Below are 26,389 nucleotides of genomic sequence, written 5' to 3'. Positions count from 1 at the left end.
AAACCACCACCAGAATACCTTTGGCAATATTCTAAACAAATAGAGACCAAACAAGATTGACCTGTCATGCATTCATTCATTCATTTGTACATTAACAGCTGAATTTGTGTAAGATGTTGCATTACAAATAGCTGTCACGGAGAATACTTATTTCTGTGAATAAGTATGAAATGGATGTGTGTAGTTTACATCAGTTTTAAGGTCCTGCACTGTGATCCCTCTTTGTTTCACCCACTGCTGCTGAGGTTCTGAGGAATTTATATGGCAGTCACTGGCCAACTTTAGGAAGTAGTCTCTAGATGGGTGAAGGGCAGAAACTGCATGTGGACCAATGAGAAGTCCTGTCCTTCCCAGGCTTGGTACCAGAGGTCTTCTTCTTGCCCTCTAAGAGGTGTCTGGCTGTTGTCCTAGCATCTTTATCTGATGGCGTTGGACAGTTTGTTTGTGTTAGTCCACCAAGATCCAATCAAAATGTAGCAAACCTTTGTCCACTGTTACGGACAGAGAGGGGCCTGGCCATAAACTGGGCCCTGGAATGTGCTGTTCCCTACAACAGTATAGACACACGTGACCACTTCTACCACCACAATACAATGCAAAGTGTATTTTGCAGGAATGTAATTTTTCCACATTAATCCAGGCTGTAAATGTGGTCCACGTGAATCATGTCAATTCGCACAGAATGCTACTTTTTTTCATTTAAAATGCAAAGAATCTGATGGAGATAAATAGGACACACTTGCATACACACACAAAAACAATAACCTCACTCTCAAAAAAATTGTTTTATTTGATTATTATTATTATTATTATTTGTAACATATATTACATTTTCTCAATTGTTGTTAGCACATTTTAAGTATACATTTTGTTTAGTTAAGAGTAAAAGTTCAGAATTTGAATCTGTAGTATATAGTGTACTCAGGTTGTTGGTGAAAGCTCTTCAGTTTTCTTGATCACATGCAAGGCTATGATCTTTGCTGCCAGCAGAGCCTCATTACAGGCCTGAGGGATAAAGCTGGGAGGAAGAAGGAACCCATATCGACCACGATCCTGAAGTTCAAAAGTGAAGGAATATTTTATCCCAAGATTATACGCCCAGTCATCAGAGCCTCCTGGGGCCAAATCTTTTGAAAAAAAAAAAAAAAAAACCAGAATATTAACATAACAAAGAAACAGAAACAGGCAAAGGTTCAAATACAGTTATCAATAAAATATTTGTATTCTAAGAATAGACAGGAAACTTACAAATGGTTTTTGCAGATGCACCATATTTATAGATATTTCTGTAGTATCTGCGTATTTTTGTTGAGGCCTCCTTAACAAGTTCTTGCTGTCAGAAAGAAACACAAACATGCTTACAGAAGTAAAAAAAAAAAAAAAACACATTCTTTTTACTTGTATTATTTACTAGCATGGCCCACCACAAACACTCATGCATTAACTTCATCACACACCAACTCCTCGTGGTTTTGAACCTCATCATAGGAACAGGCGTAAGGAAACAGAAGCATCTGAAAGTAGGAGTGAATGGAGAGATACAGCTTGATTGTGTCCTTATGGGAGCGCAGGAACTGTGCCACAGCCTGGGTCTCTGGTTCAGACTCTGGGAACTGACCGCAATATGTTTGATCACATGGATTATCGGAGGCACCTTTTGCTTTAGAACAGAGTGGAAGAATTAAACCAGGAGTAATATTAGTTCAAAATGAAAATGTCCTTAAAAGTAAAATTATAACAGTTTTTTTTTTTTTAATGAAGGTTCAGTATTTGGAACTTACTGCACCAGTTTGCATCAAAATTTCTGTTCAAATCTACTCCAGCACACTCGCTGTCTTTGTTAACAGAGCGGTTTTTCCTCCACATACGATCCTGTTTGGTAAATAAGAAATGGTTAAGTTGGTCAAGGTTGGTCGAGTTTTTAGAGTAAGTACTGTGCTAAATTTGGATCAAGAAAAAGTCTGATAAAGGAAAATTAAAAATACACAACTACATGTATTATAATTCTAACAGCATATTAAATGCACTGAAAATAATAATAATAATTTTAACATATTACTGTTGTCCATGTGTACTTGTATCCATCTGGGTTCATGACTGTTAAGATGTAAATGTCCATGTTATTCAACATCTCTGTGATTTCAGCGTTCCGGGTGTAATATGCTAGTGCCTGGCAAAACAAAACAGAAAAACAACTTTCCATTAGATTTCCCATACATGCTCTAATGTGCTCCAATTTACTGAACAATTACTGGTTGTTAATACTTGTAAAGATGTATTTCTCAATCTGCTGTATGTCAAGGTCAAATAAAGGCACAGAACCACACAGTCAAGCAAGATAATCCATTATAAACCTCAGAAAAACATATCCACCAAATGTAGCAGCAGGACAAAAGGGAAAAATATGAGAGTTGCCGGGTTCTGTTGCTAAAATGGCAAAAACTCAGTTTAGTTTAATTTAGTAGGAAGTTTAATTTTAGCAGGAAGAAGTAGGAAGCATATTGGCATAATGGTCAGTGCAGATTGAGCCAAATACATGCAAACCAATGGAAATGTGAACAGAAATTAACAGAACAATGACCCAAAGCACATTTCCAAAACTACACTAATGTTGCCTTGAAGTGGACTATGCTAGTGTACAAATCATGAAATCTGCCTTGAAGACTGGCAAAAAAATGTAGTTTAAACATGCAAAGCTTAAACTGATGGCTCTTCAAGATGTAATTTAAGGGTTTAATCCATATCCAGTTTTATCCAAATCATGCATAAAAGGAAAGTAGAGACTGGTTAAATGGATTAAATGATTAAATGAGTTAAGTATACAAAGAGGTTGGTGAAGAAGCTGAGTGTGAAGAAAAGCATGATACAGACCGGTTAGGTTAAGCTATAATGCTGAAAGGAGATTGAATACTTTATACTAACATATTTGACAAACCACATGCAAAAGGCTGGGGCGATCCACTCCCGTGCATGAATCCCACAGTCCATCCACATGGCCCTCTTCACCTCACCTCTCCTGCCTGACAGCTGCAGGCACACAATGAGACCATAGTCATAATTTAAATTGTGAATGTGTCTGTAATATGTCTGAAAAACATATTTAATGAAAACTCAGATCTCTAGTACATAAATCAAACTTAAAGGGTTAGTTCATCCAAAAATTCTGTCATTAATTACTCACCCTCAAGTCGTTCCACACCCGTAAGACCTTCATTCATCTTTAGAACACAAATTAAGATATATTCGATGAAATCCGAGAGGAATATGACTCATCTATAGACAGCAATATTAACCACCACTTTCAAGGTCCAGAAAGGTACTAAAGACATTGTTAAAACAGTTCACGTGACTGCAGTGGTTCAACCTTAATTTTATGAAGCGACGAGAATACTTTTTGTGCACAAAAACAAAACAAAAATAACGGCTTTATTCAACAACATTTTCTCTTCTGTGTCATTCTCATACATTGTTTACATCCAGTGCTTCTAGGTTCTACAGCAGAACGCTGACTCTTTATTGGCTGGCTCCTGCGTCAGCATCACATGCATGCGTCATGCTGCTCACGTGTACAGCTTTGGCCAATACTGAGCCGGCATTCGGACGTAAACACAGAAGACTTCACTGTGCTTATACTGTGTCAATTGTGTAAGCATAATGACAAGGAAGAGAAGATATTGTTGAATGAAGTCGTTATTTTTGTTTTGTTTTTGCACACAAAAAGTATTCTCGTTGCTTCATAAAATTAAAGTTGAACCACTGCAGTCGTTGACTATTTTAACGATGTCTTTAGTATCTTTCTGGACCTTGAAAGTGGTGGTTATATTGCTGTCTATGGACGAGTCATATACCTCTTGGATTTCATCAAAAATATCTTAATTTGTGTTTTCCGAAGATGAACGAAGGTCTTACGGGTGTGGAAAGACAGGAGGGTGAGTAATTAATGACAGAATTTTCATTTTTGGGTGAACTAACCCTTTAAGATATTTTTGATGAAATCCAAGGGTATCTGAACCACACATAGACAGCAATATAATCAACACTTTCAAGGTCCAGAAAGGTACTAAAGACATTGTTAAAAAAAATCGACGTGACTGCAGTGGTTCAACCTTAATTTTATGAATCGACAAGAATACTTTTTGTGCGCAAAGCCAAAACAAAAGAACTTTATTTAACAATTTGAACTGTTGTCATACACAGTTGACGTAGCGCAGGCTTCCGTGTTTACGTCTGAACGTCGGCTCAGTATTGGCCAAAGCTATACACGTGAGCAGCACAGGAGTCAGCATTTGGATGTAGAACACGGAAGCCTGCACTGCGTTCACTAAGTCAACTGAGTATGACAAAAGTTCAAATTGTAAAAATAAAGTCATTATTTTTGTTTTGTTTTTGCACACAAAAGTATTCTTGTCGCATTAAGGTTGAACCACTGCAGTCACAGTGACTATTTTATCGATGTCTTTACTACCTTTCTGGACCTCAAAAAATGCAATGACGTTGCTGCCTATGTGTCGTTCAGAAACCCTCAGATTTCATCAAAAATATCTTAATTTGTGTTTTGAAGATGAACGAAGGTCTTACGGGTTTGGGACGACATGAGGGTGAGTATAATGACAGAAATTTCATTTTTGGGAGAACTAACCCTTTAATACAATAAGTGTACCTTTATAACATAGAGTGGCCGCTTCTCAGAAGATGACCCAATAAGAGTAACTTTCACCATGTCTGAATGTTCTTGGCTGGTCTTATTTATCCAGTAATAGATCTGAGAAAAAAAAAAAACTTTGGTCAAATTGTCATTTTCAGTTAAATTAATGCAAAGATTAAGGTAAATTTTCTCATTTTTTTCAGTTTACGTCTTCTAAAGAATGATATCTCTCATAGAACACGCCTCCACTCCGGGGATCTGACGTATCATTTCTGGTCTGCATCTCAACCAGCGCTGCTGTGTTTTCCAAAAGAACTCTGCACAAATATCAAAAAGCCAGATCCGAGTCTTTAAAATCAAGGAGCTGCTTTTCAACATATGCAGACATCATATCGATATAGACATCAAATTCGGAACATAATAAATGTCCTAAATATAAATGTGAATACTCATTTAAAATCATCATAAAAAATAAACTAAATGTTACCTTAAAGGTAACTACATTCTACATTCCACCAAACTGAACAGATTTGCATACCTATAAGTAATGCCATGTTTGCGTAGGAGTTCAGTGACAAACTCCAAACTTGTTGACTGAATGTAAAGGTGAACCTCAGTGTTCGTTGTAATGTAACTGGGCGAAGCAGGCTGCCACAATAATGTCTGAACAAGCACAGAATATAAGTTTACACGTTAGCTGAAACTCACAGGAGCAGACTGAGGGTCAGTTCAAGAAATCAAATCAATTAACCGCCAATATTTGTAGAATGATTCTTACTTGACTTCTTGTGTAACTCAAAATCTACAGTATAGAAATTTGACATTCACAATCGTCCTCTGACAGAATGCCAGTCAATAGATGGCAATAAATAACCTCTCACCTCATTGTGACTTGTTATGTTCTGCACTGTGTCCACATGTTCCTGTGTGGATACAGTGATGGCCAAAACCTGGTCACTGTGTATGAATAAGGAAACAGCAGCAATCATTTTAATTGTTAGATGTAGGCATTAGATATGTGGATAAAGGGGGGAAAGTCTTAAGAAAAAAAATCTAATCATATGCAAGTACTTTATATTGTCTGTAACATTTGGATACGTAATTATTCACAATAACCACTTCAGCAAAGGTTGTACCGTTTTCTGTTTATTTCAAACTTTTGGCTTATTCATAGCCTACTTGTAGTATTTTAATAATTCCTCAGAGGTACAATGTTTGTATATCCACATTTAATAGCTGAATGCACATAATCTATTATCATTACCCAAGAAAATATTTTTAAGTGTTGAATAAAAAACAAATCCTACTGTCAAAAATTGCATTGGTAGGCTACATATCTTGGTCAGATCAAAAGCCTCTTAACTTACTAAATGTTAACATACTACATACAGAGATTTTTGATCAAGTTAATATAAATATAACTCTATAATGCATTATTTTAGAAAAAAAGAGAAGACTTACTGTTCCGATTTGCAGATACATTTTTCAAGAAAAATGTTAAAACATATGAAGTAAGCCAGTTGTATTAGGGGCCTCATTTTTTTGTTCTGTCTCCAAATAGTTTGTGCAATAATGTAGACAAGGTAAGAGGCCAGTATTGATCTAGGACTGTTTGTTTGCTGGTTAAACTGTACTTTGAATTGCCTCGCTGTATTTCAAAAGTTAGTTTGTAAAATATTTATAAGGACTGCTCTGAAAATAAATGGTGTCATGTCACCATCATTCAATCGTAATAGTTAATTTAAAAAAAAAAAAAATTGTGCGCATGCGAGCAGCAAAACATTTAGGGTATAACTCAACCATAAATCTTAACACTAGGTGGCATCTAAGGGCAATTATTATTTTTTTTTTTTTACATCAGGACTCTGAATGAACGAAACAGATGGCCCATTTAGGCTCCAGTCCAGTAGGTGGCGAAAAAGCCGTTTGCCAAGCTCCATTAAAACAACAGCCGACCAGTGGTAAGCACTTCCGGGTTTTGACGGGTGATGTGTTGTCATTTTGGTGAAGATGTCAGCCCACGATCACCTGTCTCTCTGTCTGTGCGATTTAATTAGGTAATGATTTTAAACTGTTTATTAATTTTGTAGATTGTGTAAGCTAGTGTCGAGTAAGGGAAATCCAGTGAACTCAGGCTTGCTGTTACAGTACGAATGTATATTAAAATCTACTTTTTGTTTATTTTCGGTTTAGAATGAATGAATGTATACATTTTTATGTTTTTTTTTTTTAATTTTTTTTTTTAAAACATTTATAACAGTAATGGATATTAATCTGTAGTTTCGTATAATTTCAATACTTTAAACATTTACGAGTATTTCTGATGATGTACGTATAGCTGGTTAAAATAATATAAGGAAATCTGCAACATTGTACTTTAGATTTAATTTTGTGATCTTGTCCATGCACTAACTTTTTAACAGGAAACCTATTGTATGCCAGCTGTTATTAATAGGAAAGATGGATTATTGTATGTGGCTTTTGCCATCCACAGGTTACTGTGGTCACTGCTGTTACCATGCTTCTATCTGAGTCTTGTCCTGACAGCCATCCTCTTCCTCTTCATCATGGGGGTGAGAACCTGGCTGCAGATGAAGAGGAAGACCAGGAGAGCTCAGGATGGCCGGCCTGCCGTGGCCTTCTTCCACCCATACTGCAATGCGGGAGGAGGAGGAGAGAGAGTGCTGTGGTGTGCTTTACGTGCTCTTCAAAACAGGTCAGATATTTCAGCTCTTATGAGTGTGCCATTTATTTGGCCAGACATTTTTGGGTCAGTGACAAAAAGGAGTGAAAGCAGCAACTACAACACAAAAAACAACTACAACCATAATTTAAATAATTTTAAACTATATTGAAACTGTTATTTTTTTTATTGTATGGTTTATTGAGTTTAGTCATTAATAATGTCATACAGAATAACATATTTATAATGATTCCTAATATGATAATAAAAATGTATACCATATCAAAAGCCAAGAATGATAAGCGTTTTATAATATTTCTTGTAAAGTCCTGTAAAATTATCATGCATGACTAGAGTGTTATCAACATGATTTGAAACTTTTAAACTTGCTTGTTACTTGGTTGTCCATTGAAAACTATACCATAACTTTCAAAAAACACACACTGACTTTGACTTATATGCAACTTAATATTGCAATTTAATATAACTTAATATTAATATGAAATATACATTATCTTGTGCTGTCCTACATGACATGGAAACTTACATCACAGTGTATTGGTACCAAAAAGTAAAATAAGCAAACATTCTAGACAGACTACAAGTCCTTTTGGATCCTCCTTAATGTTTAAACTTCCTGTCATTTGACATCACAGTGTATCAAGACAAAAACTTATTTTGTTTTACTTTAGGTGTGAACAGTTTTCATGCATGACATTTTGAATATTGTCTTAAAATATAATATCATCAAATGTAGGATAAGACTATATTGTTGAATCACTAAGCATATTTTGATTTAAAAGCTGTAGTCTTATATTTTGAAATTGCTTAGGACAGTAAAGTGAGCATCACTTACCCTTATATAAATTTATCAAGTTCTGCTTTTGGCTGAAGCTGTCTTGAATCAGCAGGGCTGGGCTTCAGCATGAGCTTATTACATAATGATAGACTAATCATGAATTCAGGATTAATACCTTTTTATTCCTGTATATTTACACAGGTACCAAGATGTTTCCTTCGTGGTCTACACAGGTGATCAGGGCGTGACAGCAGAAGAGATTTTAGATGGAGCACGGCGGCGCTTCAACATCAGACTCCCCAGAGCTGTTAAGTTTGTGTTCTTGAAACATCGTCTCCTGGTAGAGGCTAAACTTTACCCACACTTCACCCTTCTGGGGCAGAGCGTGGGCTCCATCTTCCTGGGGTGGGAGGCCTTGACTGAGTTTGTTCCAGACGTCTACATTGACTCAATGGGCTATGCCTTCACCTTACCTGTGTTCCGTTATCTGGGTGGATGTCATGTGGGAAGCTATGTGCACTACCCAACCATCAGCACTGATATGCTGTCTGTGGTTCGAGAAAGAAACCCAAGGTTAGTCATTAAAGGGGGGTATCACACACAGTTTCTGCCAATCTCAGGTTAATCTTGAGTACCTATAGTAGTAGTGCATCCTTCATATCTCCAAAAAGTATCATATTTATAAAAGATAGATACACTGTACCGAGTCTTTCCGGAAAAAAGCCGAGCTCCTGGAGGCGTGCCGTGGGCAGAGCTAAAGAGTCACGAGCGTACGCAGCTTTTGCGTAGAGATCGTCTGCAAGCTGTGACATCATTATAAATAAAAAGGGAACAAAACATTTGTGTTTACATTTTATGCACTTGTGCGCCGATTGCCAACAAAACACAGACATTTGATGCAGTTTTACTCACCAGTTTTACAAAGCATTCATCACCGAAATTCCAGGAACAAACAAACATACATGCACAACTCTGTTGCCCCGGAAAAACAAACTTCATCCACTGTTCCCTTAATGCTGGGTTCTTTGGGAAGCTGAAAAAGGTAATCTTTCCCTCACAACCAAAAACACACTCCATTGGTGACAGGGGAGCTGCGTCTCATTTCGGAGGCTACATCCTCCGGAGGTCGCAATTGAGGGCTGCATACGTCATCAAGGATGTCATATTTAAGAAAAGTAACCGTAATAAAATTGACTGATAATCATTGTGACATGTAAAATACTGTATTTTCTTTCTTTCTTTGCAATCTAATGATTATTTTTCTTAAATGAGACTGCCTTGATGATGTATGCAGCCTTCGAAGGGTGCAGCTCGTGAATTAGGACACAGCCATTGTTGAAAAATCTCTCAGCTTCCATATCCCGAACGAAGCGCGTTGATGGCCGTGCTCTTGCTCTGGGTGGTGTGTGTGCACGCTTATCAGGGAGAAGTGCCTATACAAGGAATTCCGCCCTTTATGACGTGATACAGGCTGTACTCGAAAGAAATTGGTGAAACATGTCCACAACCAGAAGTAGTATATTTGGCACAGAAATGCTGTTTAATGTTGAATGATTCAAAACTTAATTTTTGACACACCTAAACAGAATACTCAAATCAATCAGAAACCATGGTGACAAACAAGCAGGGGACAAAGGGTGACAGAACTTAACAACATAGAAGATTCAGCTTTACTAACACAGGAATAAGTTACATTTTAAAATACATTAAAAAATAAAACATTTTTAAATTATAATATTTCACATTGTTACTGTTATACTGTATTTTTGATTAAATATGCAGCCTTGGTGAGCAGAAGAGATTTAAAAAAAAAAAAAAAAAATTTGAATGGTAGTGTATATAATTGGCTTACATGAATTTCTAATTACATTTGTGCATTCTTAAATCTTCATTCTAGGTTCAATAATGCAGACTACATCTCCAGTAACCCTGTACTGAGTGCCATCAAAGTGATTTACTACTGTGTCTTCGCACTGCTGTACGGTCTAGCCGGCTCCTGTAGTGAAGTGGTCATGGTAAATTCCACCTGGACATTAGGTCACATTTTGGCTTTGTGGCGCGCTCCTAACCGTACGAGTGTGGTCTACCCACCGTGTGACGTTCAGGCCTTCCTGGACATCCCTATTGGGGAAGAGACTGAAGAGAAAGAAGGCAAAAAGTGTCACTGTGTAGTCTCGGTGGGCCAGTTCCGGCCTGAAAAAGACCATCAGCTGCAGATCAGGGCTTTTAGAAAACTTCTGGACAGGAAGGGGGTGGAGACTGCCGGTCGAGAGACCGTGAAGCTGGTGTTGATTGGTGGATGTCGTAACCAGGAAGATGAAGACAGGGTACTGATGCTGAGGGGATTGTGTCAGGAGCTGGGCCTAGCAGACAGGGTGGAGTTTAAACTCAATATCCCATTTGAGGAACTGAAGAAAGATTTGACAGATGCCACGATTGGGTTGCACACAATGTGGAATGAACATTTCGGTATTGGTAAGATAATGAATATCATACTTTCAGCAAGTTCTCAAAACACAAGACATGTACTTTGTGGAACCTGTAATAAAATACTAAATGAAATACATTGTTAAAAATGAAATAATTTTTTAAAAAACATATATATATATATATATATATATATATATAAATTTTTTCCCCCCTAGATATTAAAGGGTTAGTTCACCCAAAATGAAAATTCTGTCATTAATTACTCACCCTCATGTCGTTCCACACCCATAAGACCTTCGTTCATCTTCGGAACACAAATTAAGATATTTTTGATAAAATCCGATGGCTCAGTGAGGCCTTCATTGCCAGTAAGATAAAGACAGTTCATGTGACTACAGTGGTTCAACCTTAATGTTATGAAGCGACGAGAATACTTTCTGTGCGCGAAAAAACAAAATAACGACTTTATTCAGCAATATCTAGCGATGGGCGATTTCAAAACACTGCTTCATGAAGCTTCGAAGCTTTACGAATCTTTTGTTTCAAATCAGTGGTTCGGAGCGTGTATCAATCTGCCTAAGTCACGCCCCCCAGTGGTGAACCATTGAAATTTCGAAACACTTGTGATGTAACAAAGCCTCGTTTACTGAAATCACGTGACTTTGGCAGTTTGATACACGTTCCGAACCACTGATTCGAAACAAAAGATTCGTAAAGCTTCAAAGCTTCATTAAGGAGTGTTTTGAAATCGCCCATCGCTAGATATTGTTAATTAAAGTTATTATTTTGGTTTTTTTTTTGGCGCACAAAAAGTATTCTTGTTGCTTCATAACAATAAGGTTGAACCACTGTACTCAAGATGAACGAAGGTCTTACGGGTGTGGAACGACATGAGGGTGAGTAATTAATGACAGAATTTTCATTTTTAGGTGAACTAACCCTTCAATGAAATTGGCAAAGATTATTTTGGTAACTACAAGTTTTCATTTGTCAGCATTAGTTAACTATATTAGTTAACATGAACTAACAATGAACAATAGTTTTATTCGATTTCATAATCTTAGTTAACGTTAATCTCAACATTTACTAAAACATTTTATAGTCAAAAGTTGTATCTGTCAACATTAGTTACATGAATGTGAACATTTTCATTAACTAACATTAACAGTTAAAAAATGCTGTAAAAAAAATTCATTGTTAATGTTAAATGCTAAAAACAACAGCTTATTGTAAAGTGTTATTTTTTTGTTTCTCTACAGTTATGCATTTACATGACTATTACACTGAGAACACTCATCTTCTCCCATATCTCCGCAGGTGTAGTGGAGTGTATGGCTGCAGGAACAATCATTCTAGCTCACAAATCCGGTGGTCCGAAGTTGGACATTGTAGTTCACTATGATGGCGGTCCAACCGGCTTCCTGGCAGATGATGAAGACACCTATGCAGACGCCATGGAACGAATCCTTTCTATGACTCCCGCAGCTCGGTTAGAGATCCGACGCCGGGCCCGTCTGTCCGTCACCCGCTTCTCAGACCAGGAGTTTGAAGGTTCATTTCTTGCAGCCGTGGAGCCTCTAATGTCAACACTGAGACTATGAGAGTGATGGAGGAGGGGGTCATGGTACTCTCACCATGTCTTTGTCCTGACTGGCTATTGTGAATCAGCCCCATATAGTTCAGTCTAGTTCACAAGCTTGTACTGGCCCTATAATGCTGACTATGAATCATTCCGTGTCTAGAGCATAAGTGAGCAATTCTTACCGACCTGTCTTGTGAACATTTGCTCTTTAATTATGAAACATCACAGCATCAGGGGAAATGCTGGTTCTGGTGAGATGCCACTTTCTGCTTTAACTTAAAGATAGACATTGAATGTAGGAGTTACACACTGCAGATGAACAGTTGATTTTGTTTCATTTAAAACACATGCTGTTTTGTCTTCATATATTTTATGTACATTATATAAGATGATAAATATAGTTTATAATTATAATAGGTTTGTTTTGTTTTATTGTTTAAGAGAGTTACAAAAGAGAGTTGAAACCACAGTGTATCAAAAAATGTATGTTTCTCTTGGAAGATTCAAACATTATACTAGTGCTTAATGTTAATTTAATTTTTTTTTTTTTTAATACAATAAATTATATAGAGTGGTGGTCTGAAAATATAACAAGATGGTTGTTCACATCATTTTTAGTAGCAATATTTCTGTGTAATTATTGCATTAGTACACAGTTATTACATTGGACAGCATTGATCAATTCTTAGCATTGTCCCATACAGCTGTCCAAACATTTTACATCATCTAACCAACCTCCAGAAATAGATAAGAATTCTTTTTACAATATAACAGCTATATACAGAAAAGCCATCCCAGGAGCACAGATTCTGGGTAACAGTGTGTCTGTCTAGACTAGATAGCAAAGCGACAGAGAGGGGCCAAATTAAACAGGGCATAGTACTCTGAGAAAAGAGGAGGGAACTCAGATGGTTGAGAGTATTTAAATAGCTAGTTAACAATTCTTTAACTTTCAAAATCTAGATGTTCCTCTGGATAATTAATATTTAAGTTTAGGAAGGTTTCTCATGATAAAGATGCCTCATCCACCTGCCTGTCAGTAATCCAATTCATCTCATGTTATAAAATTGATGATGCTTTATTTAGAAATGTATTTGACAATTGGCTGATGAATATCGATACTGACCCATTGGGAAAAATCGTTGTTTATCTACATAGCGATTAGTAAAATCTGTATCATTACTGAGAAAACATTACTGAGAATTAAAACTTCTAAACACAATATTTTCCGGTACTCAGAACAGGATTAGCACAATAGAAACCAGTGAGAAAATGGAGACAGTTTCTACATACACATGAACATTAGTGGCTAAAAATGTAAGAATACATTTAATACATTTATATTATAATTTAATATTTATAATATAAATGTATTAATTGGAGTATTTGTTGGCCAAAACAATAATTTAATATTTCTGACTTTTACATTTTTGCTAATTTTACAGTTTCCTAATTCTATAACAAGCTGTTAAATACAAATTCCATTGCAACAACTCCATATACTGTAGTGTGGCAACACCTCCATTATTGAGACATGGTGCTACAAACTGTCAACATGTTCAATGAACTTTGAACATAAGCATTATTAATCCTAGACAATTAACTGTGTAAAAGTTCAAAAAATGTTGTTTAACAGACTATAAGGTCTGTGCCTATACAGAAATTGACTTTAAAAAACAATCCAACCCTGAGAAATATTAACTAGAGTTAGCTGTAACATATTTCACGATTTATGAAACTGATCTACCACCAAATTAACTTGTCACTGAACTTCTCTTTGCATCTTTTGATAATAGGAATTCGAAACTACTAATTAAGAAAGCAGATTTCATCTTGGCTTATGACAAAAATCACTGTTCAACAGCCTGCTCATTTCACAGTCAAGATCTTGATCTCATTATTAAATCTTGAATTTCTCACTCCCCAGTATGTTCTTGTTTGTAATTATTTACTAGCCACATACTCCTCTAGACAGCTGTCTGGATGAACTGGACATTCCTCTGTTCAGCTCCCCTTTGACCTACAAAGTAGGCAACTTTATACTGTGATCAAAAGAAGCCTGCTACGGTTACTTTGCAATAATCTATTGCATTTCACTTTTCCAAGAGTAGGGGTCAAATCTGCAGTTTTAGTCATTGTTTAGAAATAAATGTAACAGAAATGTGTTCCTTTCAATGTCAAATTCAGCTGTCCATTCTTCATCTCACAGAATATAAACCAACCTATATGCATAATACTGAAAAAAAGAGAAAATCAAATAAACAAGAAACTATTTAAATAAAATATGCAATCCATCATGCAGAAACTTCTGTGACATTGTTTTACTGTAAATTATATCCATATATATATATATTTACTCTTTATATATTAATTTTTAAATATAATTGTCATATATGGTGAGGTAACATTATAAATGAATTAATTATCGATTAATTTACTATGAAATAATTAACAATTAATACATTTGATTAATTTACTGTAGCACTGTGTATTTTAAACTGCTTTTCAAGTACATTGCATCCAAAAAAACAACATCTTTACAGTTAATTGTAGTCATTTTTGAAATCAGATTATCAGAACATATTCTGGGTAAAACAAGCAATGAGTCTGTATGACAAAGTTCCCCTTTATCCAGATGTGCACGAACAGGAGAGTGATGCCAAATTAAACAACGCCTTGTACTAGGAAAGGAGGAGGAGAATTAAAAGCCATACCGGTTAAAAATGGGACTGTTTGGTGGTAAGAGCGTCCAGTCTGACTGACAGATGAAAATGAGGTGCTGTGTTTTTCTGTATCTGCTCCTGCAGGTTTTGGGAGGTTTAGGTGAGTGTGACATGCATCATTGACACAGACTGGCAAGACATAAAGAATAATTATTTGATGATACTCTGGTAAGACTAACATGTTAGTGTTTGATTATCAATGGAAAAAGATATGCAGATTTTGTACTTTGCATTGCTGAAATATGTCAACAGTTAAAACTGCTTATGTTTGTTTTTATCAATAAAACATTTAACCTTTAAAAGCATTTACTGTTTAACTTTAAAGCCTAAAAGTATTTTTTTTTTTGGAATATACTTTTAAGTCTAAATGAGTAACAGGACCTCTGACATGCAACCATAGGCCTTCCTCTGTTTGAGCTCAGCGCTAAAGCAGATGATGCTCTACAGATGGCCCTCGACCAGATCAATGCACGTTATGCCAGGAATCACCTCTACAGAGTGTCCAAGGCATCTGTGAAGAGGGTCAGTACATGCTCTTACAAAAACTTTTATTTCTGCATCTGGCAAAACTGGTGTAGGGTGACTAGGATCTAGACATCATGGGATTTTCACACTTGACACAGTTAACCCTGGGTTATTCTAAACCCCAGGTAAACGGAATCATGGGTTATCTTGCTTCACATCTCACATTAATCAAAATTTACCCTGGGTTAACAATTAATCCTGTCTTAATAAGCTGACATTTCAAATTGTACATTCCTAAACCCTGGGTTAATATTCTTATTTGCATTTTTATGTGCCAGTGTCATTGTTTGGACGAGCGCAGCATGTTCACATAAAGGCTCTAGAGTTGCGCATCCTCATATATTGCTGACTACAGGTTTTTTTTTTTCTTCTTTTCTGAATAAGACTTTTTTTTCGACTATAAAAGTACGAATGAAATGGTCTCTTCAGTCGAGTTGACCATTTGACATTTACCCCCTTAAAGCAACACTATGTAGTTTTTCGACCTTAAAATAATGTCTCTAAAATTATTTCAGTGGTAGAACAACTCTTAACCGGATAAATTCTACTGCTACCTGAGCAGCCTCCTAGCGGCTACAACCACACTCTGCAAGTTTCGTGTTCGGGTCGGTACACACAGCCCCGCCCATTCCCTGCCAGTGGAAGAGTGCGACCTGCTTTACGGTGTACGTCACTTATTTTACTTGTAGCCTGGGTGGTGTTAGCCAACAGCCAGTGTTTCCAAGCCCGAGGTTTTCGCGCAAAATTGGGCTATTTTACACTGTTGCCGTGGGTTGAATCGACCCAAAATAATGTGACATTTAGCCCCTGGAATATGAATTTTACCAGGGGAGCCCTGCCAAAAACGTGAATTTTATCCCCTGGAACGCAATTTTTACTGTGGAACCCCCCTGAAGTGCTAGTTTTGAGGAGCAATTGAGCTGATTTTGTTGTGAAAACCTGGCAACCCTGCCAACAGCTAACTATAAGACGAAACGATCTAATATGCAAGTCTCAAAAAAAGGAAAACATTTTATTCTATTATACAAATTACAACCTTTGCAAACATTGCTACATACGAACTATGCAAGCAAAAAAACTAGGCTAACATACTACCGTTCTTTTTGTCATTGTACTTTTCAATTCTGGAGTAACAATAAATAAAACTATGTAATGATATTTGTAGAACATAGTGTAACACGGACTATTTCACCTGGTTGGTGGACATGGTTTCCAAACGAGGTTTCTGCATTCGCCGGTTCCGTCAGCTTAGTCAACAAATTCACGTGTATTGTGCTGCCCATAGGGAAGCTTATACAGCGACAGTATTTACGACACTGATAACAGACAATTGTGCTTATCAACCACATGGGGGAACCGTGAGCAAATGTTCCATGGTGTTGCTTTAAATGCTGAAACGTACTGTTTTTGTACAGCATGAGGTGTTTCTTTGACTGGCACATGACTGGGTGTTTAAAGCATCTAGTCTTAACATCATAACAACTGCATCATATCACACTGTACAAGTTTGGCACTACGATTAACACAGCAAAAGCGTTGCTGAAACCTACTTCTAAATTACAAGTTGGAAATGTTCCTCTACCCGGGGTTAAACTCGGCATGAAACAGAAGTTGCGATAGTCTTCTCGTGAGATGTATATCCAAGTGAAGCAGATTCTCGAATGGGAAAAAAAATGTAGGGTGTAACTTGGTTTTGTCCATCGGGATTTGATTGGATTGTTGGATGGTTGTGGTTTGCCATTGCTGTAATCTCATGTGAGTGACAGGTTGTCCCGCCCTCGCACCAGTAAACACATCATCAGAGAAGAGATGTTACTGTAAGAGGGAGGGGAAGTTATTCTGATTAAAGATTACGAGGGCACATAAATGCTGCAATATTCCATAATTTAAAAAATGTCATTTTTGATTTCATGGTGACTTTAAAAGTGGGGTTTAGAACAACAACAACCCAGGGTTAAGCACAGTGTGAAAAGCCCTAAGATTGTCGGACGGGCAGAAAAAGTACAACAAAATGAATGGTTTAAAAAAGCTAGGCAACAAAAACAAAAATATCAATAGCAGCTAAAACTATAATTCTTATTGTCAGTGATTGTCCTGTGATAACTTGCTTTTATTCATATTAAGATTCTTCCTCTGGGAATGGACACATATGATCTGCATCTGAGGTTTGGCATTAGGGAGACAGAGTGCCAGAAAGCCTCTGGGGCCGACCCTCAGGGCTGCATGTACCGCAAAGGTTTTTTTGTGGTAAGTTATCTCAAGGTCTTGATTTACATTAATATCATGTGATGATTGACATGAATAAAGTCTGGGTTGGCCTGTAGATAACTGGTGTTTGCATGATATTGAAGGCAGTCAGTACTCTTATTTGTATCTTTGTGTATTGTGACAGAACAGCTGGTGTCTCTAATGGTGTAGTTAGAAAACTCAGTGCACTAGTACCACGGCTGTGCACCATTCAAAACTGAATTGACAGAGGGTGCCACTCAGTCAGCTTCCTATGAATTAGTATACAGGTGCTGGTCATATAATTAGAATATCATCAAAAAGTTGATTTATTTCACTAATTCCATTCAAAAAGTGAAACTTGTATATTATATTCATTCATTACACACAGACTGATATATTTCGAATGTTTATTTCTTTTAATTTTGATGATTATAACTGACAACTAAGGAAAATCCCAAATTCAGTATCTCAGAAAATTAGAATATTGTGAAAAGGTTCAATATTGAAGACACCTGGTGCCACACTCTAATCAGCTAATTAACTCAAAACACCTGCAAAGACCTTTAAATGGTCTCTCAGTCTAGTTCTGTAGGCTACACAATCATGGGGAAGACTGCTGACTTGACAGTTGTCCAAAAGACGACCATTGACATCTTGCACAAGGAGGGCAAGACACAAAAGGTCATTGCAAAAGAGGCTGGCTGTTCACAGAGCTCGGTGTCCAAGCACATTAATAGAGAGGCGAAGGGAAGGAAAAGATGTGGTAGAAAAAAGTGTACAAGCAATAGGGATAACCGCACCCTGGAGAGGATTGTGAAACAAAACCCATTCAAAAATGTGAGGGAGATTCACGAAGAGTGGACTGCAGCTGGAGTCAGTGCTTCAAGAACCACTACGCACAGATGTATGCAAGACATGGGTTTCAGCTGTCGCATTCCTTGTGTCAAGCCACTCTTGAACAACAGACAGCGTCAGAAGCGTCTCGCCTGGGCTAAAGACAAAAAGGACTGGACTGCTGCTGAGTGGTCCAAAGTTATGTTCTCTGATGAAAGTAAATTTTGCATTTCCTTTGGAAATCAGGGTCCCAGAGTCTGGAGGAAGAGAGGAGAGGCACACAATCCACGTTGCTTGAGGTCCAGTGTAAAGTTTCCACAGTCAGTGATGGTTTGGGGTGCCATGTCATCTGCTGGTGTTGGTCCACTTGTTTTCTGAGGTCCAAGGTCAACGCAGCCGTATACCAGGAAGTTTTAGAGCACTTCATGCTTCCTGCTGCTGACCAACTTTATGGAGATGCAGATTTCATTTTCCAACAGGACTTGGCACCTGCACACAGTGCCAAAGCTACCAGTACCTGGTTTAAGGACCATGGTATCCCTGTTCTTAATTGGCCAGCAAACTTGCCTGACCTTAACCCCATAGAAAATCTATGGGGTATTGTGAAGAGGAAGATGCGATATGCCAGACCCAACAATGCAGAAGAGCTGAAGGCCACTATCAGTGCAACCTGGGCTCTTATAACACCTGAGCAGTGCCACAGACTGATCGACTCCATGCCACGCCGCATTGCTGCAGTAATTTAGGCAAAAGGAGCCCCAACTAAGTATTGAGTGCTGTACATGCTCATACTTTTCATGTTCATACTTTTCAGTTGGCCAAGATTTCTAAAAATCCTTTCTTTGTATTGGTCTTAAGTAATATTCTAATTTTCTGAGATACTGAATTTGGGATTTTCCTTAGTTGTCAGTTATAATCATCAAAATTAAAAGAAATAAACATTTGAAATATATCAGTCTGTGTGTAATGAATGAATATAATATACAAGTTTCACTTTTTGAATGGAATTAGTGAAATAAATCAACTTTTAGATGATATTCTAATTATATGACCAGCACCTGTATAGTGTACATGATTTGGGGCACTGGTAAGGACATTTAAGTTACACATTGGGACACTGATGACTCTACTTCTGGCAACATGACACATCTTCATTGTACAACATCACTACTAGTATTTATGAACAGCAGAACTGATATCTTTCTGACATGTTTTAATGATATTTAAAGTACATCATGATACTTTTCTTGTTACATATACGTGAAACATTTCAGCGTGAATAAATTATAAATGTTATTTTCTTTACCTGTCTATCGATGTATGTTAATGCTGAAATATAATTAAATAATGGTTTGTATTTAAAAAAAAACAAAAAAACATCAATAGCACGTCGTTAGTTGGCTCATGTGATTTATGTTTTGCGCTTCAGAACTACTGGGAACTTTTTCTCCTTGCATTGTGAGACTTTTTAGGGAGCGAAAGTTTCAGTGCACTGGTAGGATTTTGCAATTGAGACAGCATTTAAAATGGCCGACAGCCTGATCAGTGGGCTGACTACTGAACATGTTGTCTAGAAACATTAAATGATAACAAGTGAATGAAATAGCACCTATATTTGTATTTAATTTACAATAATTTTATTTTATAGACCATGGTAAAAGAACTATGTTGGAAAAACTATGAACTATGTAAGGAATAATTGACGACGGGCCGTTGAATTCTTAGAAAATAGTGCACACCCGAAGTGGTAATGCGGCCACGACGCGAAGCGGAGTATATTACAGTATATTTATATATTTGACATTCTATACACTACAGTTCAAAAGTTTAATGTATTCAATGTATAAAATATTTTTATTCAGCAAGACTGCTTTTACGTTATTATAAAAAATTGTCTATTTTAAACTCTGTACTTTTGAACTATCTATTCATTAAGGAATCCTGAAAAAAATGTATCAAGGTTTCCACATTTTAAGCAGCACTACTGTTTTAATTATTGATAGCAGTAGTCTTCTGTTGTCTGATTTTTAAAAATTGTGTATATCCACAATGCTCTGCAGTGACTTGACTAACTTTTCATAATGGTTTGTAATATCAGCAGTATATATATATATATATATTTTTTTTTTTCATGAATCTTATTTTATTCTTGTCCATTCCTATGGTGTTTTAGTCGGAGGCAGGGTGCTATATCAGAGCGCGAGTGACTCAGGAGCTCACTCGCATCATCTCTCTCAGGTGCACAAAGGCAGACAGCTCAAGCTCTGAGTCCAGTGAGGAGGTGAGTGTGAACAGAAAGTGTTTCACCATGGTCTTACAAACAGGAGCATGAGTAGATATTAGCCAAATTTTAAAGGGCTATAAAACCTTAAAACACTTTTTTTTTTTTTTTTTTTTTTTTTAGATCTTAACAGATACGTACAGGTTGCACAAGACAGAAAACAATGATAGCACAACTTATGTTTATCATCAAGGGCAAAGCGGTCATTTTTTCGTTCTTCCAGTTTATAATGCAAGGTTGAACCAATCTCACTTGAAGGATTAGTCCACTTTAATTTACTCACCCCCATGTCATCCAAGATGTCAATGTTCTTCTTTCTTCAGTCGAAAAGAAATTAAGGTTTTTGATGAAAACATTCCAGGATTTTTCTCCTTATAGTGGACTTCAATGGTCTCCAAACGGTTAAAGGTCAAAATTACAGTTTCAGTGCAGCTTCAAAGGGCTTTAAACGATACCAGACGAGGAATAGGGTCTTATCTAGCGAAACGATGTCATAGAACTTCCTTATTCAGTTTACGGAACGAACGCGGCGCCAGTTCCGTTTTTTCCGTAAGTTGAATAGGGAAGGCGTAGGACATTTAGCGTAAGCTTTTTGCAGAATACGGAATCGCGTTCTGGTGGAAGCACTTGTGATGCGATCATTTGTGCCTATAAAGCATATACATTTTGATTTTTTTTTTTTTTTTTTAGAAAATGACCGATCGTTTCGCTAGATAAGACCCTTATTCCTCGTCTGGTAACCACTGAAGTCCACTATAAGAATAATCCTGGAATGTTTTCATTAAAAACCTTAATTTCTTTTCGAGTGAAGAAAGAAGGACATGGACATCTTGGATGACATGGGGGTGAGTAAATTATCAGGAATCAGAATTTTTATTTGAAAGTGAACTATTCCTTTAATGTGAGGTATACACATACACTGTGACTGGCAACAAGCAGGAAGGGCTGTATGATTTGCATCAGTAAATGTAACTTGACAAAAAATATTCATTGACTATTGTGCATAAGTATGTAAACGGTCAAGGATAGTTTGATATATTGAATAATAATATATTTTATTCATTTTAAGTAAACTACTATATTTTAATAAATCCATGACTGAATGACTGATCCATTAATGAAATAATTTGATGTATTAATCTGAAGTTGCTGGGAGGGGCAATGTGAAATCATTTGATGACAACTTCTTTTTACCAACAGGGGAGTTTAGGATTATACTACGATTTAAATCATTTTGGAACTAGAGGTAAAAAGTTATGTAATCTTTCACACTTTTATACTATATAAATATTGTGACCACAATGTTAATAATGCTCTTGATATTTTTGTAGACCGCACACATTCAACTTCATCACCAAGCATCAATGTGGCCCCACCAATACACGCGGGCCATCACAACAACAGAGAAAACAATGATATTCGTGGGGACCATTTCGGCAATCACCTGCCATATCAATGACCTGCAGAATGAAATCACATGAACATTCTTCATACAAATATTAAGGTGCTACAAATATAAAGCTAAATGAAAATACTACTGTACTATGGATTTTGCCACTGCTACTCATAACTAACCTCCACTAAAACAAGATTATTTGCTGAATGAAAAGTATATATGAATAGATACCTGCTGACATCAACCTCCCCAAGAAACCCAATGAAAAGAACAGAAGCATGGATATCAACATGTATAATTTCATTTTAAACGACACATTTTGCAGAGAGATATGCAGAGCATGATGTTCGTAGACCTTAAATGGATCAAGAACGGATACTATAATAATTTAATATTAACTTCATTTAGTCACTTCTCAACAACCTGAAAAGTTTCATGATATTGTAAATACATTCAATAAACAAATTCTTCAAAAAGAAATGTGGACATGAGATATGCATACTTGTCTGTACATATGCCAAGTAGCTCTTATAGAGCCATTACAGATTGGTGCTTACTGTAAGATTCTGAAGTTGCAGATGTCATGCCTGAATGGGGAAATCAGCTAGAATCCTTTAACAGGTAAAACTAACAGGGAAATGTAACTTTTTAATGGCCTTTTCTTGTAAGGTGATAATATTTTGATAAGCATGTTCTAAAATCTTTTTAAGGCATGGCTGTATTCATGAGCCAATAATACAGGTTATAATACAGGATATAAGATAAATCTATGTGAATAATGATTGTGTCATTCAGTCACATGACTTAAAAGTCCATCTCTTCATAGGTGAACAATTTGTAAAAGTCAGCTTGAATGTTCACCAGAGGAAGTAAGGACTAACAAGGAACAGCAAGGCAGTCATTTGTTTTACCTAGACAAAGATACTGCAGCAAATGAGAATATCTACAATTTAAACAGGTCTAATAAAAAAAAAAAAAAAAAAAAAAAAAAAAAAATCAAACATTCCACAGTCTCACAGAACTAGACATTGAGGCAACTCCCTGAACAACTCATCCTTCATGTTACAATTTTGACAATTACAATTAAAATGCACTTTAAGTGGCTCAAAGAATAATAGTGATCAGAATAGATGCTAGATGCATCTACTGAGCACTGGATCTGCCACATAAATGGTGCCGAACTAATATACCAACCAAACACACAGTCTATGTCGACCTACCCATCTAAAATTCCTCAAACAACAATAACAGTCCAATTATTATTATTATTTTTTTTTAAAACTTCAGTCTAAAATAATAAAATCTCTTCAGATTATTAAATAATCAATAATATAAAAACAATATAAAATCAAAATTAAAAATCCCACCCAACCTCAAAGTTCAAAACATTCGTCTTCCCAAAAATCAATAAGATTAATTTTTTTTTTTGATGCAGTTTTGTCTTCCATGCAGTACCAAGGTGTTTAAGTGAAATCACAGTTGTTTGAAACTGGAACTGATGCACTGTCACAAAGTCACAGTAAAGCTGAAACATCTTGAGTTGTTTTGTACAGAATAAGCTGAGCATAAAATAATGGCTTCCCCTCTACAACTATATGGGACAGACATGAAATAAGCAAGCAAAAGTGTCCAAGAAAAGGTGAAGTTGTCTTAGTTTGTTAGTTTGGTGCTGTGGTCCCGCTTGGGTGGGGCTGGAGGCGGCCCTCTCCGTAGCGTTGCATAGCCTGAGATATTCCCGGACATAAAACCACTACCACTGTGCCTCTGTTGGTCATGCAGAAGCTCAGGGGGAGGTGGTGGCAAAGCCATGTCATCCATTGTGGCCACAGGGTCCACTTTGTCTCCCAAGACTCGCGAAGACTTGCGTTTCAGTGTCTTGTTAAGGTCCTCCAAGAAGTTGGGCTGCGTGGTGCCTTTGGGAGAAGATGGGGGAATAGGGCCCCCTTGTATGAAAGGTGGAGAGAGTGGTGGAGACTCTCTAACCGTGTTGTTACAGCGAAGTGACGCTGGAGGTTGCGTCTTCTTCAGGGAACTCTTGCCCCAAGCAGGCTGGGGCTGAGGATTGACCACAGCTATTTTCGGAGAGACACCATTTGGATCACCTGGAAGGGGCGGTGGTGGAGGGAGGTCAGACTCCAGTGGGGGAGGAGGGAAGAATTCATTGTCTGGTGGAGGAGGGGATGGGAAGTCTGCAGTTGATTGGCGGTTCTGATTCAATTTGTTCTGCAAAGCCAAAGGAAGATTTGCCAGATTGAGCTTCCCTGGTTTGGGGGGTGCCCGTGGGCCTGTAGAAAACTCTTTGGAGGGTGAGATACTGGAGCTTGATGTTGATGAAGAAGCAGAACTAGGGTTAAACTTGCTCACCAAGTTCCTGCGGGACTCCTGGTACTCCACAGACGCATTGTACTTCACGCTGGAGTTGCGTTGAGGAGTCGGTGGAGGTTTCTTGACACCTGCAGATGAGCCTGAGGGGGACTTTATGATAGGCGAGCCTGACATTGGAGGAGGAGGAGGAGGGGGAGGAGGAGGGGTAGAACCTGGAGGAGGTGGTGGTGGTGGTGGTGGTGGAGGTGGTGGTGAAGGAAAAGCAAGGGTGCTCTCTGGTGGAGGTGGTGGAAACTCAGGTGATCGTTGTTGCTGTTGGCCTTGACCTACAGGCTGCCATTTCGGTTTAGCCTTCACTGCAGGTGGGGACTGGGGAGCTTTGTGACTCTCTGCTTGATTGGTCACTGCAGGAGATGCAACAGGAAACTGGCTAGCAAGCTGCTTAACCAGAGATGGCACTGATGAGGTTTGGCTGGTGAGGGGCAGCGTCTTGGAAATGCTGTGCTGCTTGGGTAATGTTGGTGGGGGTTGGTTCTTCAATGGTGCTGGAGGTGGAGGTGGAGGAGGAGGAGGAGGAGGAGGAGGGGGAGGTGGTGGTGCTGGAGCTTGAGGTGATGGAGCTACTGGTGATACTGGAAGAATGCCACATGAAGTTTTTGGTGCTGTTTGGTGTAGAAATCCACCAGTGAAAGTTTTGGGTAAAACTGCTGGTTGAATTGGCAGCTGTATTGGGCCTGGTGGTGGAGGTGGTGGTGGTGGTGGATTTGGAGCTGGAGCAACATGCTGTTGAGTAGGGCGTGTAGGTGCAGGTGATGGGAGTGGTGGTGGAGGAGGAGGAGGTGGAGGAGAAGGGGTCTGATTGGCTGGGGGCAATAAGTCCTGGGGTACATTGGGAAATTTGTGGGCAAGAACCTGCTTGAGTCCACTGGTTTTGAAAGGTGCCTGGACTGTAGAGGGGGGTGGAGGAGGGGGAAGGCCATTAGCCTGGAGAGGGGGTGGAGGAGGTGGTAAAGGGTGTGACTGGATTGGCACTATGGGTGGAGGAGGTGGTAAAGGGTGTGATTGGATTGGCACTATGGGTGGAGGAGGTGGTAATGGCTGTGACTGCATGGGCATTATGAGAGGAGGAGGTGGTAGAGGCTGTGACTGCATGGGCATTATGGAAGGAGGAGGTGGTAGAGGCTGTGACTGCATGGGCATTATGGAAGGAGGAGGTGGTAGAGGCTGTGACTGCATGGGCATTAGGGAAGGAGGAGGTGGTAGAGGCTGTGACTGCATGGGCATTATGGGAGGAGGAGGTGGTAGAGGCTGTGACTGCATATGCATTATGGGAGGAGCAGGAGGTGGTGGTGGAGGTGAGGGGGGAGGAGGGGAGGACTGTAAAACCACTGCTGGGGCTGGAGGACCGAGCTTCAAAACAGCCATGGCTGATCCTGGTGGAGGCATTGGGGCAGGTGGAGGTGGAGGAGGAGGAGGTGGGATGTTAGCCCCTGGTGGAATATTGTTTGATTGTGGTTTGGATGCCGGTGGGACTGGTGGCACTTGCTGCTGGATTTGAGGCTGAGGCTTGTGGTGACTTGTGGTAGCCTGAGAGGCATTCTGCAGGCGAGTGATAGTGCTGTATTTGGCAAACATGGTAGGAGTGGAGTGGTGGGGGATACTGGAAATAGGAGGGGGTGGGGGAGGTGGTGGGGGAGGTGGTGGAGGAGGTGGCGGGGCTGGAGTTGCTTGGGGTGGTGCCTGTGTCGGTGCCTGTGTCAGTGGCTGTGTCGGAGCCTGATGGACACTTCCACGTGACTGTGGAATTGAAAGTGCATGTGGCTGTTGCTGTAGGTGTGGATGCTGCTGTTGAGGCACATGATGAGAAGAATGGGTGCTATGGCTTGAATGGGTAGAACGGATTGATTCTGGTCTTGCCTGAACCCCAAAAAAAAAAA

General features: G+C 38.4%; 4 protein-coding genes across 9 annotated transcripts in view; 2 read left to right on the top strand and 2 right to left on the bottom strand.

Annotated features, from left to right (window-relative positions):
- Positions 1–766: 766 nt before the first annotated feature.
- cpb2 (carboxypeptidase B2 (plasma)) lies at positions 767–6,273 on the bottom strand. Of its 2 annotated transcripts, none has more exons than XM_051887840.1 (11): positions 6,107–6,273; positions 5,527–5,602; positions 5,184–5,308; positions 4,854–4,962; positions 4,661–4,762; positions 2,923–3,027; positions 2,060–2,170; positions 1,782–1,872; positions 1,458–1,660; positions 1,249–1,333; positions 767–1,127 (listed from the first exon to the last, which is right to left on the bottom strand). In XM_051887840.1, the coding sequence occupies exons 1-11, from the start codon at positions 6,181–6,183 to the stop codon at positions 922–924; spliced, it is 1,290 nt and encodes a 429-aa protein (XP_051743800.1). In that variant the 5' UTR covers positions 6,184–6,273; the 3' UTR covers positions 767–921. The 2 variants fall into 2 exon arrangements, with proteins under 2 accessions (XP_051743800.1, XP_051743809.1); XM_051887849.1 differs by having other exon boundaries at positions 1,061–1,127; positions 1,425–1,660.
- Positions 6,274–6,585: 312 nt separating this feature from the next.
- On the top strand, positions 6,586–12,733 carry alg11 (ALG11 alpha-1,2-mannosyltransferase). The gene is made up of 5 exons (XM_051887815.1): positions 6,586–6,702; positions 7,140–7,361; positions 8,329–8,700; positions 10,025–10,602; positions 11,875–12,733. The coding sequence occupies exons 1-5, from the start codon at positions 6,656–6,658 to the stop codon at positions 12,156–12,158; spliced, it is 1,503 nt and encodes a 500-aa protein (XP_051743775.1). The 5' UTR covers positions 6,586–6,655; the 3' UTR covers positions 12,159–12,733.
- Positions 12,734–14,816: 2,083 nt separating this feature from the next.
- spp2 (secreted phosphoprotein 2) lies at positions 14,817–22,607 on the top strand. The gene is made up of 6 exons (XM_051887901.1): positions 14,817–14,962; positions 15,263–15,384; positions 17,512–17,634; positions 20,624–20,731; positions 21,932–21,977; positions 22,063–22,607. Exons 1-6 carry the CDS (start codon positions 14,905–14,907, stop codon positions 22,188–22,190), a joined length of 585 nt encoding a protein of 194 aa, XP_051743861.1. The 5' UTR covers positions 14,817–14,904; the 3' UTR covers positions 22,191–22,607.
- Positions 22,411–26,389, bottom strand: part of raph1b (Ras association (RalGDS/AF-6) and pleckstrin homology domains 1b) — a 58,271-nt gene continuing 54,292 nt past the window's right edge. For all 5 annotated transcript variants that reach the window (XM_051887687.1, XM_051887695.1, XM_051887703.1 and 2 more), the window contains one exon: positions 22,411–26,369. In XM_051887687.1, the coding sequence (XP_051743647.1) occupies positions 23,778–26,369 (2,592 nt within the window). In that variant the 3' untranslated portion in view covers positions 22,411–23,777. The remainder of the gene's footprint in view (positions 26,370–26,389) is intronic.

This window comes from Ctenopharyngodon idella, chromosome 1, assembly GCF_019924925.1.
Source record: "Ctenopharyngodon idella isolate HZGC_01 chromosome 1, HZGC01, whole genome shotgun sequence".
Lineage (NCBI taxonomy): Eukaryota > Metazoa > Chordata > Actinopteri > Cypriniformes > Xenocyprididae > Ctenopharyngodon > Ctenopharyngodon idella.
The sequence above is the reverse complement of the archived record's forward strand: the minus strand, read 5'-3'. Positions and strand labels throughout refer to the sequence as shown.